This window comes from Bos taurus, chromosome 2, assembly GCF_002263795.3.
Source record: "Bos taurus isolate L1 Dominette 01449 registration number 42190680 breed Hereford chromosome 2, ARS-UCD2.0, whole genome shotgun sequence".
Classification (NCBI taxonomy): domain Eukaryota; kingdom Metazoa; phylum Chordata; class Mammalia; order Artiodactyla; family Bovidae; genus Bos; species Bos taurus.
Genome location: NC_037329.1, coordinates 126,861,034 through 126,876,833, shown reverse-complemented (window position 1 = coordinate 126,876,833; position 15,800 = coordinate 126,861,034). Strand labels below are relative to the sequence as shown.

Below are 15,800 nucleotides of genomic sequence, written 5' to 3'. Positions count from 1 at the left end.
GAGGAATGGAGTAGGCTGGGATCCCGGAATGAGCTGTGCCCAGTTTTTCAATCTGCACAGGCCCAAGAAGGCCACTTCAGGGCCCGGTGAGCAGCGCTCCGCCCAGAAGCGAGACCAGTAGAAGGGCTGAGGCGACGGCAGAGAGCGGCGACTGGCTCATGCGCAGAGAGATCCGTCCGTTCCCCGCGCCGAGGGCGGCGTGCAAGGGCGGGACACCCGCGCGGCCCTACTTCTGATTGGTCGCAGATGGGCAGAAAGGGGCGGGGCCGGGGCGGAGCGCGCGGCGCGCGGCGTGGCGGGCGTGTTAACGGCCGTTAGGCAAGCTGAGGGGGCCGAGCCGCTGTCCGTGGCAGACGTGGTCGCAGCGGTTGGTGTTTCTGAGTGAGGGGTTTTGCTGCTCGCTTTCAAGCCCACGTAAGTCCTCCTCTCTCCCGGGCCTTCGTTGGACTGACAAACCCTGTGCCCTCCTTGGAGAACCCCGGCAGAGCCTCGGGCACGGTCGACCTGCCTCCGTGGGGGCCGAGGGAGAGCGAAGAGCATGCGCAGAGCGGCTGAGCTGCCCGCCTTGGGTCTCTCACGCCCCGGCTTTCTGAAATAACGCCCCCCGCTTTCATCGCCTTGCTCTCTCCATCCCTCATTCCACAGCAATTGCGGGACCTCTGTGAGGTACAGTCCCGGTCCCGGTCGCCAGGGCACGGCGGGAGGGACGTTCCTTGCCCTCTAGGAGCGCGTAGCCCTGCGAGAGTAGACGTCAACCGGGTGGTTGTGCCGGGTGGAGAAGTACGGAGCGCGGAACCCTAGGCACCAACAGGTCTGAGGGGGCGGGGAGCCCTCCCCGAGGAAGCGAAGTTTGAGCCAAGATTTGGAGCATGAATAGAGAAGGAAGGCCGGAGGGACCGAGAGCGCTCGTGAAGGCGCTGGGATGGAATTTCTGAGCTGGCACTGTTTTGCTTCCCCCTCCACAAGCTATTTAACAGTGTCTGGAGACGTTTTGGGTTCTCACAACTCTGGGATTGTTCCTGGCATCCCATGGGTAGATAGATGTCAGGGGTGCTGCTGAACAGCCTGCAGGACAGCCCTACATCAAAGACTTACCGACTCCAGTGTCAGTAGTACCAGGATTGAGAATCCCTGCTATAGACAGGGAGGAGCTGGTTCTCTGGATGCACATAAAGTGTGTTGAAGCTTATTTATTCAGTAGAGGGTGGTCAGCACATTAAACGGAAGGATCAGAACCCTGTTTGTCCTCTGCACCAGTCTACTTCCACCACATGGCACAGAGCCAGGCAAATAGGCACTCAGTAAATTTTGGTTGATGAATTGAATACTGTGTGCTAGGAAGGGAGGGGTGGTGATACAAGGACGATTAAGATAACCATGCTTCATTTCTTGCCCTTAGGCCTTGTATGTTTTATAATAATTTGATGGTGTGGTGTGTTTCAGGACTCCTTTGTAAAGGCAACATCTTGGCTCTTTAGATCTGGTTCGATGAATGATCAAGGCGATGGAAATAGTGTAATGCTGTGAGATTCTTAGTGTGTATGTGTCAACTGTATGTATCCCTTCAAATCCTCTCCGGTCTTGATGTGGTTCTCTCAACAGCTGCCAAATGTATTCCACACTAAGATTATAATTCTTCAAAGGAGGAATACTTAACAACAGTCAAAATCTAGTTCTTGGATAGCAACTTGGGAAATAGAGCTTGGGTGGTGACCAATGACAAAATGAAGAAATTATATGAGCTGCCCCAGCTCCTAAGTGCTTTGGGACTTGCAGCTCTGGCTGTGTCTGAGACAGAAACTCCAACTTGTGGTGGCTTAGTAACTACCTCATAGGTTTGATGTGAGTATTAAACATAAGACATGATACTATAGAATCTTTAGCACAGTGCTTGATGGGTAGTAAGGACTGGCATACCTCAGAGATATTGTGGGTAGGGTTCCAGACCACCAGAATAAATGGAGTCACACAAATTTTTTTGGTTTCTCAGTATGTATATGTTATGTTTATACTTTACTGTAGTCCATTAAGTATGCAATAGCATTATGTCTTTTAAAAATGTACACGCCTTTATTAAAAAATACTTTATTGCTAAAAAATGCTAACCATCATCTAAACCCTCAGTGATTTGTAATCTCTGCTAATTTGCCAGTAGAGGATTCTGCCTTGATGTTAATGGCTGATGACTGAATGAGGTGATGGTTGCTGAATGTTGGGGTGGCTGTGGCAATTTCTTAAAATAAGACAACAGTGAAGTTTACTGCATTGATTGACTTTTCCTTTCACAAACAATTTTTCTGTAACATGTAAAGCTGTTTAATGGTATTTTCCCCATGGTGGAACTTCTTTCAAAACCAGTCAGTCCTCTCAAACCCTGCTACTGCTCTATCAACTAAGTTTATGTAATATTCTAAATCCTTTGTTGTCATTTCGACAGTCTTGACAGCATCTTGACTGGAAGTAGTTCCATCTCAAGAAACCACTTTCCTCATCCATAAGAAGCATCTCTTCATCTTTTAAAGTTTTATCATGAGATTGCAGTAATTCAGTCACATCTTCAGGCTCCACGTCTAATTTTAGTCCTCTTGCTAGTTCTACTACTCCTGCAGTTACAATAGTAATATCAAAGTTCACTAATCACAGCTCCCCATAACGGATATAATAATGTTGAAAAAGCTTGGAATATTGCAAGAATCACCAAAATGTGACACACAAAGTGAGCAAATGCTGCAGGAAAAAAATGGCATCCATAGACTTGCTTGACACCAGAGTTGCCACAGATCTTCAGTTTGTTAAAAAAATGGAATCTGTGAAGCTCAGTAAAGTGAAGTGCAATAAAAAAAAGACGTATGCTTGTACTTACTACATGTTGAATTTGTTGAATGAATTGTTCTGTAGTTTAAACAGCTTTGAAAGTAGAAATTATCAGTGTTGGGTTCTTTTCTTCTGTCTGCCTGCATTCATTTTTACCTCTCTTGGCTGTATAATTGGCTATTTGTATTACTTCTTATGCATTCATTTCTCTCACTTTTATCTCAAGAAGTCTGTCTCTTTCAAATGTCTCTAAAAATTTACACCAGTAGCCCATCTACTTGTAAACTTAAGTAGGAAGAAGTTAAGAATTATTTATTCTGTATTGTATTACTCCTTATGGGAGTTTTTTTGAGATTTAATTCACATAAAATTCAGTTTTACGTGTGTGCAATTCAGAGGTTTTAGTGTACTCACAAGCTTGCACAGCCATCATCACTATCTAATCTCAGCATTTTGTTCAGGCTGGTCAGAAACTCCCTGCCCTCCTCTTATTCCCCAGCAACCACTCATCTACTGTCTTTATGGATTTTCCAGTTCTGGACACTTTGTATAAATGGATTCATACAATATACGGCCTTTTGTACTTGTCCTCCTTTACTTAATATATTATTTCCAGTGTTCATCCATGTTGTAGCAGGTATCAATACTTCATTCCTTTTTTGCTGCCTACTAATATTCCATTGTATGAATATACCACATTTTATTTGAAAAAGAAAGTGAAAGTCGCTCAGTTGTGTCCAACTCTTTGCAACCCCATGGACTATATAGTTCATGGAATTCTCCAGGCCAGAATACTGGAGTGGGTAGCCTTTCCCTTCTCCAGGGGATCTTCCTGACCCAGGAATCGAACCAGGGTCTCCTGCATTGCAGACTGATTCTTTATGAATTGAGCTGTGATGGAAGGCCACGTTTTATTTATCCATCAGCTAATGGACATTTCTTTCCACTTTTTGGCCACTTCATAATGCTGCTATGAAGATTAATGTACAAGATTTTGTGTTGACATACATTTGGAGCTGCTGAGTCATAGGATAAATCCATGTTTTAACTGAGAATTCTTTTGTTATCCCATTTTCAACTCCTCTGAATTTGGAAAGGTTTCAGAATTTAATGGGCCAATCTTTATTTTAAAAAAGGGGATGATATTGACCGGTATCACTAGTAGGTAGATCATCCTTCGGTGTCACTGTAAAACACTGAATAATACTAGCCATAAATGGAAACTGTTTAACTGCACAAAGTTTCTCTTACCCAGTATGTGGAGACCTGGGATTTCAGGGGATCGTACAATTTCTGTTGTAGATGCAGTGAATTAGGGTTTGTTGTTGTTACTAAGAAAAAACTGCAGAGGTCAGTAAAGCACATTAGGGAAAACGTACCGTATAGCCTTTTTTTTCCTTCCAAAGTTAAATTTCACCTCTAAGAATTGTGTTCTGTGGATAGAGTTTGTCCCAAACTCTGAAAGTCAGTCACTTCCGACTCTTTGCGACCCATTTTGCACTGCAGGTGGATTCTTTAACAGCTGAGCCACAAGGGAAGCCCAAGAATACTAGAGTGGGTAACCTATCCCTTCTCCAGGGGATCTTCCTGACCCAGAAATTGAACCATGGTCTCCTGTATTGCAGGTGGATTCTTCACCATCTGAGCTATCAGGGAAGCCCCATGGGCTCTTATAAATTCAAAGTTTCTAAATTGATAATTTATCTTCCAGGAATTGTACTTTTTCACTTTCTATTAACATAAAATGTTAATATGCCAAGTATAATAAAAGCATTAATAAAACACTTAATATGTATCAGACACCATTGTAAGTTAATCCTAAATGAGAACAAATTAGGTCCTGTTTTTATCCTCATTTTTATAGGAAGGAGCTGAGGCACAAAGATACTAAGAAATTTGCCCAAGATTACACAGCTAATACATTGCTCATTTGTTGTTCAGTTGCGTCCAACTCATTGTGATCCCATGGATTATAGCATGCCAGGCTTCCCTGTCCTTGACTGTCTCCTGGAGCCTGCTCAAACTCATGTCCATTGAGTTAGTGTTGCCATCCAGCTATCTGATCCTCTGTTGCCCCCTTCTCCTCCCACCCTTAGTCTTTCCCAGCATCAGGGTCTATTCCAATGCATTGGCTCATGTCCAACTTCAAACCTGAGCTGTCTGATTGAGAGTCAGTGCTCTGAGCCACTTCTCTTACTCTGTGCTGCCTCTCAAGTACTATACATACACAAGATATTATTTGCTATTATTAGTTACAGCTAATTAAAGCTTTTGTTTGTACAACTAGTAATCAGACTTACACTGAATTCTTAGATCCTACCATTAGAAAAAGTATAAATGTTTTATTTAAGTAATGGGGAAATGGGAAGAAAATCTCATGTTCCCAGCTGAGGATTGGAGTTCTGCTTTTGACCAAGAATTCTGTCCATCATTGTACATCATATGACTAACTTTCATTACTGGAGGAATCAGGGAATTCATTTTATGTTCATCAGGATTGAAGCTATAATACTTTGCTGTTGTTTTGGTTACTTAGTTTTTTTCCTACCTCACTCTTCCATCCCATTCCAGCAGGTAAGAATATCTTTGGCAGCTTTTTAATTAAAGTAGTATTATTTTTAATTTTTGCAATAATCAGAAGGGTTCTAGACCTTATAGGATCAGTATTGAGAATCTCTGTTTGGTTCTAGGTGTTTTCTTCTTGCTTTGGGAGAAGTAGAGTGAAATATTGGGAGTTGCTTTGCCTTAAAAAAATATCCTTAGGAGTAAAACATGTGGAAGAATACTTGAATACTTTATATGCATTTGGCAGTTTCAGCTGAATGGGAATGAATTACAGGGAATTAAAAGATAATGGAGAGATCTGACTGCTTCCTTTATTTTACAGCTGGCTCAAGTAACTGTGTTCGTGGCCATGCAGGATAAATACCCAAGTGAGAGGATCTCTCATGCCACCTCACCAGGTGAGTAGTCAAAGTTTTCTGGATTAAATTCTGACCATTGGTCTGTTATTTTATAACAGAAATTTCCTTAAAAGGAAATACTGAACAAACAAGCATCCACTGAAATGCTGGTACCAAAAGAACAAAAATGATGTGGGGCTACATTGAATAGAAAAATAGATCTCTCTGAGAGAATAACTATTTATCTCTCGTGCTACATGGCTTCCAACAAGACCACGTGATTGATTATTGAAGGGGGCATATAAAGGATTGGAACAAAACACGACTTTGGAACATAGTTCCATTTGAAATCAGAGAAACAAGCATAAATTACTGTGGTCTATGTTGTCTTTGTAGTCCTGTGGGTGGGTCAGTCATCTGCTAGCCCACAAAGATTGGAATTCTTGGATGCCAGCAGTCTCACTTATGATGTCACTAGAGACTCAGAAATTTATCTCTAGAATGGATTTAAAGGATTTTGAAAGCTCAGTTGATATCCTAAGTTACTATGTTAAAAGTATATATGTATATTTTATATATATATTAAAAACATGTAAATATGTATATACACTCAATAGACAACATTAAGTGAAGGGCTTCCCATGTGGCTCTGCTGGTGAAGAATCCACCTGCAATGTGGGAGACCTGGATTCAATACCTGGGTTGGGAAGATCCCCTGGAGAAGGGAAAGGCTACCCACTTCAGTATTCTTGCCTGGAAAATTCCATGGGCAGAGGAGCCTGGAAGGCTCATACACACTCAATAGGCAACATTTAAGTAGATATGGTATATTCAAATAGGAAGTACCATTTTAGAAAAATAACTTTTGCATTCTGGTACATTTATGAAGAAAGAATACATTTATGGAACTAATGATATGTTTTCTTTAACTTTAAAAACCTTACAGTGCCTTATAACAGACATTTTGACAGGTATGTTATTTTCTTCTAGGCATATGGCCTTGCATATAGTAAGCACTTTGAAAAAATTCAAGAGTCATTCAGCAAATATTTATTGAACATCTGCTATGCACTGTCTTAGGACTAAATGTACAGTTTCTTAGGACAGCTATGTATAGTGCAAGTTTTGGAATGCAGCAGTTCCTGTCAGCTCACTGCCTTTCTGTGCATTGTTCACTGTGGTCTCTTGTTTGATTGATCATGGCCCACGAGCCGATAATAGGACACATGGCATAACACAGAACTCACACACTTCAGATAATCAGTCTCTGTAATTGTACCAAAGCACGCTTTCATTTCAGCAAATCTTTCTTTTAGAATTGATATTTGGAGTGGCTGACTAGGAAGATGGTAGAAGTGAAGAAAAAGATTAGTAGTAGTAACAGGAAGTGGTTTCCAAGATGAGGCCCTCAATGGATTTTTCACTGTTTCAAAAAACATGATAAATTATACACTTACTGGAGAGATAATGCCATATAGACTCACCAGGAAGTCAAATTTCTTTGCTTCTGGCTAGAATTTTGTTAATTTAGTATAGTAACACTGGCTAATCTTATGCTGATCAGAGGCTTTAATTTTTGGCTGTGTTTTCTACTAAAGATTATTACAGATTACTGTGTATATATAGATGCTTTCAAATCAGACAGTCCCCTGAGACCCAAAGAATAAAAGGAGTTCTTGGGGAAAGTGAGAATATCTTCAGTAGAAAGTAAAAGTAAGGGTAGCGAAAAAAGAAGCAAAAGTAGGTTGGTTCAGAAGGTGGGAGAAGCACTAAATTCAAATATCATTTGCTTCCCACTAGATCATAGAGTGTGTAGAAACATATTTTACACACTCAGATTCTGACACTTCAAATGGATAAGCAGCTGCCATTACCTGTTTGTTTACATGGATCATCTCAGATAAAGTTTAGAAAAATTACAGTGATTTTTAAAAAATAATTTGAATTTAATTCTTTTTTTTAATGAATTTAATTCTTTGCTAATATGTTCTTAAATCAAGTATTTATTGAACAATTCCTGTCTACCAAGCCTCAAACAGCAAGCTGACAAAGTCAGATAAATTTCATCAGTCTTGTTTCATCTTACCTGCTCAGAAATTTTAGTAGTTCCTCTGCATTGCCTCCCAGAACCCTTCAGATTAACTTGTAAGACTTGCCTTGATCTGGATTCACTCTGCCCAGAAGGATACCCTGATTCATTCCCAAGTGGTGATTTACAAAGGACACTGGATTGCATGTTACCCTGTGGAGCATTTAGAAACATATGGGGGTATTTTCAGGTTTCACAGTGATGGTGGGATGGAGTGAGGTCTGTTACTGGCATTTAGGGGATGGGGAAGGACTAGGGATGCTTAACCATCCTGTAGTAGGTAGAGTATACATTGAAGAATTGTCAGACCCAGAATGCCAAGAGCACCTGTTGAGAAACCCTGCAAGAGGGAAAAATGTGGGTATTGAAATCAGAATAACATGGGTTCAAATCTCAGTTGTATCCTCTGTAAAATAGGGATTATAATACTTTTCACTAAGTAGGTAGATGAGACCATGTCTGTAAAGTGCCGTGGCTTCTAGATTTCAAAGAATGGAGCCGCTGTTAACTATTACTGTCTCAGTACTCTTGGATCCTTGGTAGGTCTTTTTTTGTGTCTTTGAACATTCTCATCTCTTATGCTATTTCCATTTAGACTTAACTAATTCAAGGACTTCCCTGGTGGTTCAGTGGTTGAGAATCTGCCTTGCAATGCAGGGAACATGGGTTCGATCCCTAGTTTGGGAACTAAGATTCCACATGCCTTGGGGCAGCTGAACCTGTGTGCCACAACTGCTGAGCCCTAGTGTCTAGAGCCCGTGCTCTGAGACAAGAGAACCCACTGCAAGGAGAAGCCCAGCACCACAACTAGAGAGTAGCCCCTACTCGCCACAACTAGAGAAAGCCCACCTGCAGCAATGAAGAGTCCCCATGCCACAACAGAGACCCCGTGCAGCCATGAATGAATGGATGAATGCCTAATTTTAAAAAACATCATTAAAAAAAAATAAAGTTAACTAATTCAGAGTAGCTGAAATAGGCACAGGAGGAAGAAAGGGGTGAGGTATGGCTCTTCTCTCACAGGTTTAAGTGATTTTTTTTAAAAAGTTTTGTGGTATTATACAAGCTGATTAACATTAACAGTGGGAAATGCTGGTTGTTTCAGGTTCCAGCGTGATTCAGAAGGGCAGTTCCCTGGGGACTGAATGGCAGACCCCAGTTATCTCAGAGGCCTTTCGGAGCCGCTTCAGTCGTTGTTCAAGTTTAGCTGACAGTGGGGACACAGCCATTGGCACATCGTGCTCGGACATCGCAGAGGGTAAGTTTGAATTAATGATTTGATTACCAAAATATGTTGTCGTTTTCAAATTGTATTTCAGGTGTATTGTCATTTCCAGAATATTCATAAGTCAATTTACTCAGAGTGTGCTTGATTCTTCCTATGCTATTCTCGTCACAACTGGTCCCTTCCTTTCAACTTCTGCTGTTTGTCCTGCCTGAACAGCTTCCTAATAGGTTTCTTGGCATCAGGTCTTTCCCTCTCCTGCCAGATTAATCTTAAATCCTGATTTCATAGTTTCCTTTCCTGAAAATCCTCAACTGTTTCTGTTACTTGGAGGATAAAGGTCAGAGGCTTCAATTCTGTGATCTGTCCCTGTCCCATTCACACTTTTTGTTTGTTTGTTTGTTTGTTTTTGGCTGTGCTAGGTCTTCGTTGCTGCATGGGCTTTTCTCTAGTTGTGGAGAGCAGAACTTACTTTCTAGTTGCGGTACATTGGCTTCTCATTACAGTATCTTCCCTTGTTGGAGAGCATGGGCCCTAGGGTGTGCCAGCTTCAGTAGTTGCAGCTCCAGGGCTCTAGAGCACAAGCTCAGTAGTTGTGGGCACATGGGCTTAGTTGCTCAGTGGCATGTGGAATCTTCCTGGACCAGGGATTGAATCCTTGTCTCCTGCATTGGCAGGTGGATTCTTTACCACTGAGCCACCAGGGAAGCCCCAGACATATTTCTTACTGTCCTCAGGTATGTTGTCTTAACTATGCTATGAAAGCACAGAAAGCACAGAACTACTGTTTTTTTTTTTTTGATACCTGAGCTCTTTCCTTCTTTAATCTGGACCCATTTGTGCTATTCTCATCTTCTCTTGCCCCTCCCAGCTATGTTGATCTTATTTTTCATGATTTAGTGAAGTGTCTTGACCAAACTTTGCACATCTCTTTCTCCCATTACTGATCTTCCTTTTTGCAATCTTATACTTTATTTTTTCTGCCATATTTTTTCTGCCACTGGTTTTTGCACTTAAGTAATAGCTGTTAGGCTGCTTTGTAAATATATCCCAATAAAAAATTAAAAAGAAAAAACAGCAAAAAGCTGTAAGGTTGTACTTTACAAGATTTTTTTTTTTCTTTTCATTTAGATGGTGGGTTCCTAGGAGGACAGAAAATCTAGTGATAATAATTAACTACTGTTTATCAAATACTTTATGATGAATACTGCACTAAATTTTTTTTCATTAATACCATTAAGAACTCTATGCATTTTTTTTTTAAGCACTGGGTCTTAGTTTTGGCACTTGAGATGTTTAGTTGTGACATATGAGATCTAGTTCCCTGACCAGAGAACAAACCCTGGCCCCCTGCAATGGGAGCATGGAGTCTTAATCACTGAATCAACAGGGAAGTCCCAAGAGATATTTTATTTCCAATCTACAAATGAGAAAGCTGAATTTCAAGAGTGATTAAATGAGCTGATTAAAGTCACAAAACAAATTACTTTGGTACTTTATCAGATGTCACACCCACTTGGATGGCTATAATCAAAAAGATAATAAGTGTTGGTGGGAATGTAGAGAAACTGGAGCCTGTACATTGCTGGTGGGAATGTAAAATGTTGCAGCTGCTTTGGAAAGCTGTTTGGCAGTTCTTTAAAAGATTAAACATAGAGTTGCATCATGGCTCAGCTACTCCTGGGTATATATACTCAAGAGAAGATGAAAACATACATCCACACAACTTGTACACAAATGCTCATAGCAGCATTAGTTAATAATAATAACCGAAAAATGGAAACAACCCAATGTATCAGTTAACAAATAGATGAATAAAATGTTGTATTATATTATAGAATACTGTGGAGCAATAAAAAGAAATGAAGTATGAATACACCCCACAAACTGGATGAACTTTAAAAATCCAGTGCTGAGTAAAAAAAGCCATGCTGAGTAAAAAAAGCCAGACACAAAAGACCACATATTATATGATTCCATTTTTAAGTGTCCAAAATAGGCCAATTTATATAGAGACAGAAAGGAGATTTAGTGGTTGCCTAAGGCTATGACGGAGAAGGCAGTGGCACCCCACTTCAGTACTCTTGCCTGGCAAATCCCATGGACGGAGGAGCCTGATAGGCTGCAATCCATGGGGTCGCTAAGAGTCGGACACGACTGAGCGACTTCACTTTCACTTTTCACTTTCATGCATTGAAGAAGAAAATGGCAACCCACTCGTGTTCTTGCCTGGAAAATCCCAGGGACAGGGGAGCCTGGTGGGCTGCCGTCTGTGGGGTCGCACAGAGTCGGACACAACTGAAGCGACTTAGGAGCAGTAGCAGCAGCAAGGCTATGAAGTTAGAGTAAATGCAGCATGACCTCTAGAGGGTAAAAAGGTTTCTTTGGTGATGATGAAAATGTTCTAAACTTGATTGTAGTGATGGTCACATAATTCTGTGAATATACTAAAAAAACATTGAATTGTGTGTCTTAAGTGGGTGAAAATTGTATGGTATGTGAACTATATCTCAGTAAAGCTGGTTTTTTTTTTAAAAAACAAACAAATGTTTGGGAAAAAATCTTCTATTTTGAAGAATAAAATACTAGTACTGACTCCTGGGCACCTGGCATTTGATTTGATAACTATGTGTATATGGGCACAGTGTCAATAAATATTGAGTAAATGGAATAATAGATTTTAATAGACAGGACTTTAAAAATCACTTAATCCAGTTCATTTTTGCAAATGAGTAACAAAAATTCCACACAGGGTTAAGTAACTTGCCTAATGTCACACAGCTAATTATCAAATTCAGGTCTCCCACCTGTAGTATTCTTTCCATCACTTGTGTAATCAAAAGTATTACTGTCAATGTACTTAGGACTTGTTAAGGTTTTGTCTACATGGGCAGTCATAGGATCTTTTTCATTTTGACTAAATAATTGAGTTTTGAAAAATCAAACAGTTGTCTAGATTTTTCCCCCTGTTGAATTGACTGGCTGTATCTCATCCAGTAAAATTGTTAGATAGATTGTGTGTAACTCTGCATGCTTTTTATATCTTTGGGGAAATTATATTTCCTTCCTAGTGCATTTTTATTTTTAATTTTTTTGTCTGAGTGTGTGGCTTGTTACCACAATTGATCTCAGTTACCCGACCAGAGATCAAACTTGGGTCCCCAGAGGTGAAAGCTCAGGGTCTTAACCACTGGACCACCAGGGAATTGCCAGTTATGTGTTCTTTTTTAAATTATAGTAGTCTTGACATGGTGGCCAAAGCCATTGATCTAGAAGTTTCTTTTAAAAGGATCTAAGGTTTCTTTTCTGCCATGTTATATACTGTGGTCTTAATTTTATTTTTTGCTTATTTTGTTCATGGCTATATCTTGGTTTATTTGGAGCCCAGGTGACAAGAACATTTGTGACTGGTATAAAATATAGTTCATTAGGTGTTCTTTCTTTCTATTTAAAGATTTTTTTATTTTATAATGGAGTGCAGCTGATTTACAATGTTGTGTTAATTTCAGGTGTATGGCAAAGTAATTCAGTTAAATATACACATATATCTATTCTTTTTCATATTCATTTCCCATTTAGAATATTATAAAATATTGAGTAGAGATCGCTGTGCTATACAGTAGGTCCTTGTTGATTACAATAGTATGTTAATCCCCAAATCCTAATTTTTCCCTCCTCTTCACCTTTCCCGTTTGGTAACCGTAAATTCATTCTCTAAGTCTATGAGTCTATTTTCTGTTTGTAAATAAGTTTATCTGTATGATTTTTTTAGGTTCCACATATAAGTGATATTATATGATATGATATTTATCTTTGTCTGACTCAGTATGATAATCTCCAGGTCCATTCATGTTATTGCAAATGGCTTTATTTCATTTTTCTTTCTTTTCTTTTTTATGGTTAAGTAATACTCCATTGAATATATGTACCACATCTTTATTCATTCATTTGCTGATGGACATTTAGGGTTTTTTGTTTCATTTTGCTTTTCCTGGTTGTTCTGTGCAACTTGTAGGATCTTAGTTCCCCAACTGAGGATTGAACCCAGGCCTCTGCAGTGAAAGCCTGGAGTCCTAACCATTGAACTGCCAGGGAATTCCCCATTTAGGTTTTTGATTCTACCCTTCACTAAGGTGTTTTACCTTGAAGATTCTCAAGGGACAGGATAGAGGTAGATACCTGAGAGCTCAGAAGTCTTTCAGTTTTTTGATAAAGACTGAAATCATCACTGGCTTATTTCAGACTACCGAACTTCATAAACCAGTAAGGGATATAGGAGAAGTGACCAAAATTTAGCAATAGCTAAGTCTGCCCCTTACCAAGAAAGGACGGTTGCTAGAAAGAATGAATTGTTTTTGGTGAGGGGTGGGAGTTGAGGGCCAGGGAGTATGTTTGAGGAAAGGAGAGGTTTAGAGATATATCCTTGAAGTGGCAAAAACCCAATGATTTGGTGAATTGTTCAGTTCAGTTGCTCAGTTGTGTCCAACTCTTAGTGACCCCATGAATTGCAGCACTCCAAGCCTCCCTGTCCATCACCAACTCCTGGAGTTCACTCAAACTCATGTCCATCTAGTCAGTGATGCCATCCAGCCATCTCAACCTCTGTCGTCCCCTTCTCCTCCTGCCCCCAATCCCTCCCAGCATGAGAATCTTTTCCATTGAGTCAACTCTTCGCGTGAGGTGGCCAAAGTATTGAAGTTTCAGCTTTAGCGTCAGTCCTTCCAGTGAACACCCAGGACTGATCTCCTTTAGAATGGACCAGTTCGATCTCTTTGCAGTCAAGGGACTCTCAAGAGTCTTCTCCAGCACCACAGTTCAAAACCATCAATTCTTCGGTGCTCAGCTTTCTTCACCATCCAAATCTCACATCCATACATGACCACTGGAAAAACCATAGCCTTGACTAGATGGACCTTTGTTGGCAAAGTAATGTCTCTGCTTTTGAATATGCTATCTAGGTTGGTCATAACTTTCCTTCCAAGGAGTAAGCGTCTTTTAATTTCGTGGCTGCAGTCACCATCTGCAGTGATTTCGGAGCCCAAAAAAATGAAGTCTGACACTGTTTCCACTGTTTCCTCATCTGTTTCTCATGAAATGAGGGGACCAGATGCCATGACCTTCGTTTTCTGAATGTTGAGCTTCTCTTTCACTTTCCTCTTTCCTCTTTCACTTTCATCAAAAGCCTTCTTAGTTCCTCTTCACTTTCTGCCATAAAGGTGGTGTCATCTGCATATCTGAGGTTATTGATATTTCTCCCGGCAATCTTGATTCCAGCTTGTGCTTCTTCCAGCCCAGCATTTCTCATGATGTACTCTGCATATAAGTTAAATAAGCTGGGTGACAATATACAGCCTTGATGTACTCCTTTTCCTATTTGGAACCAATCTGTTGTTCCATGTCCAGTTCTAACTGTTGCTTCCTGACCTGCATACAGGTTTCTCAAGAGACAGGTCAGGTGTTCTGGTATTCCTGTCTCTTTCAGAATTTTCCACAGTTGATTGTGATCCACACAGTCAAAGGCTTTGGCATAGTCAATAAAGCAGAAATAGATGTTTTCCTGAAACTCTCTTGCTTTTTCGATGACCCAGCGGATGTTGGCAATTTGATCTCTGGTTCCTCTGCCTTTTCTAAAACCAGCTTGAACATCTGGAAGTTCACGGTTCATATATTGCTGAAGCCTGGCTTGGAGAATTTTGAGCATCACTTTACTAGCGTGTGAGATGAGTGCAATTGTGCGGTAGTTTGAGCATTCTTTGGCATTGCCTTTCTTTGGGATTGGAATGAAAACTGACCTTTTCCAGTCCTGTGGCCACTGCTGAGTTTTCCAAGTATGCTGACGTATTGAGTGCAGCACTTTCACAGCATCATCTTTTAGGATTTGAAATAGCTCATATTAAAAAAATCACATATCTCATATGCTAAATTTGAATAGCCTTTGAAAATTATAGAAGATAGTGACCCTTTTGAAAATGTGTTGCTGTTTTGTTTCAAAATGCTCTGAAACACAATCCAGACTTTAATGTAACTTGACATTTTATAGTACTTTCTCGGAATCACACAATTTCCTTAATGTAAATAGATAAACCCAGTAGATAAATGACAAGTGCTGACAGACTTCATTTCATCATCCATAGATGGACCATACTCACCAGAAAATTAGAGAAACAATATTCTTTTGGGGCAGTTGGTACCTTTCTTTGTGACTTAGGTTTTGGCCTTACTCCTTTGGGCATTATGGGCTCAAAACTGAATTTGGTGAGATGTGAGAGAGCGTGGTGCCGTGGATGGAGGATGGAAGAAGGTGTTGCCGAGTTCAGCGTAGTAGTAGCCCTCATAACCAAAATCTTACTGTCTTCTCTTCCATTATTATATTTGGAGAGTGGGGACCCTTGATGAGAGAATGTTATGGTATCACTATGGAAGATTTCAAGGAGGGAGCTTTCTAGTCTTAGAATCTTCATCACCACCAGTCTACCTTAACCCTGTGACTAGTTCTGGATTTAAGTTGCAGGACATCACAAATAGTGTCCTTTGACTCTTGAAATGTCCTTCTTTCTTGGTCCTGAGAAGCTGATGCATGTCATCAAAAATTACTGGTTGGTTTGCTTCTGGTTTGTTTTTACTATGGTATTTTATATAGCCCCACGATCATCTGAGTAGAGGAAATTAGATACTCTGCATACATTATAAGGGATAATTTGGGTTGCTTGTTTTTAAAGAACTGCTTACAAATGCATATGAGAAGATGATAGCAGATCTATACCCATTT

The 15,800-nt window shown here is 40.3% G+C and overlaps 1 protein-coding gene across 2 annotated transcripts in view; it reads left to right on the top strand.

The window, feature by feature from the left end:
• Positions 1-303: 303 nt before the first annotated feature.
• CEP85 (centrosomal protein 85) overlaps positions 304-15,800 on the top strand; it is a 36,317-nt gene continuing 20,820 nt past the window's right edge. Inside the window, exons 1-3 of one of the 2 annotated variants that reach the window (XM_010802626.4) lie at positions 304-414; positions 5,702-5,777; positions 8,912-9,064. In XM_010802626.4, the coding sequence (XP_010800928.1) occupies positions 5,729-5,777; positions 8,912-9,064 (202 nt within the window). In that variant the 5' untranslated portion in view covers positions 304-414; positions 5,702-5,728. Of the gene's footprint in view, positions 667-5,701; positions 5,778-8,911; positions 9,065-15,800 lie in introns of both variants that reach the window. The other variant, XM_002685702.7, reaches the window with a different exon arrangement.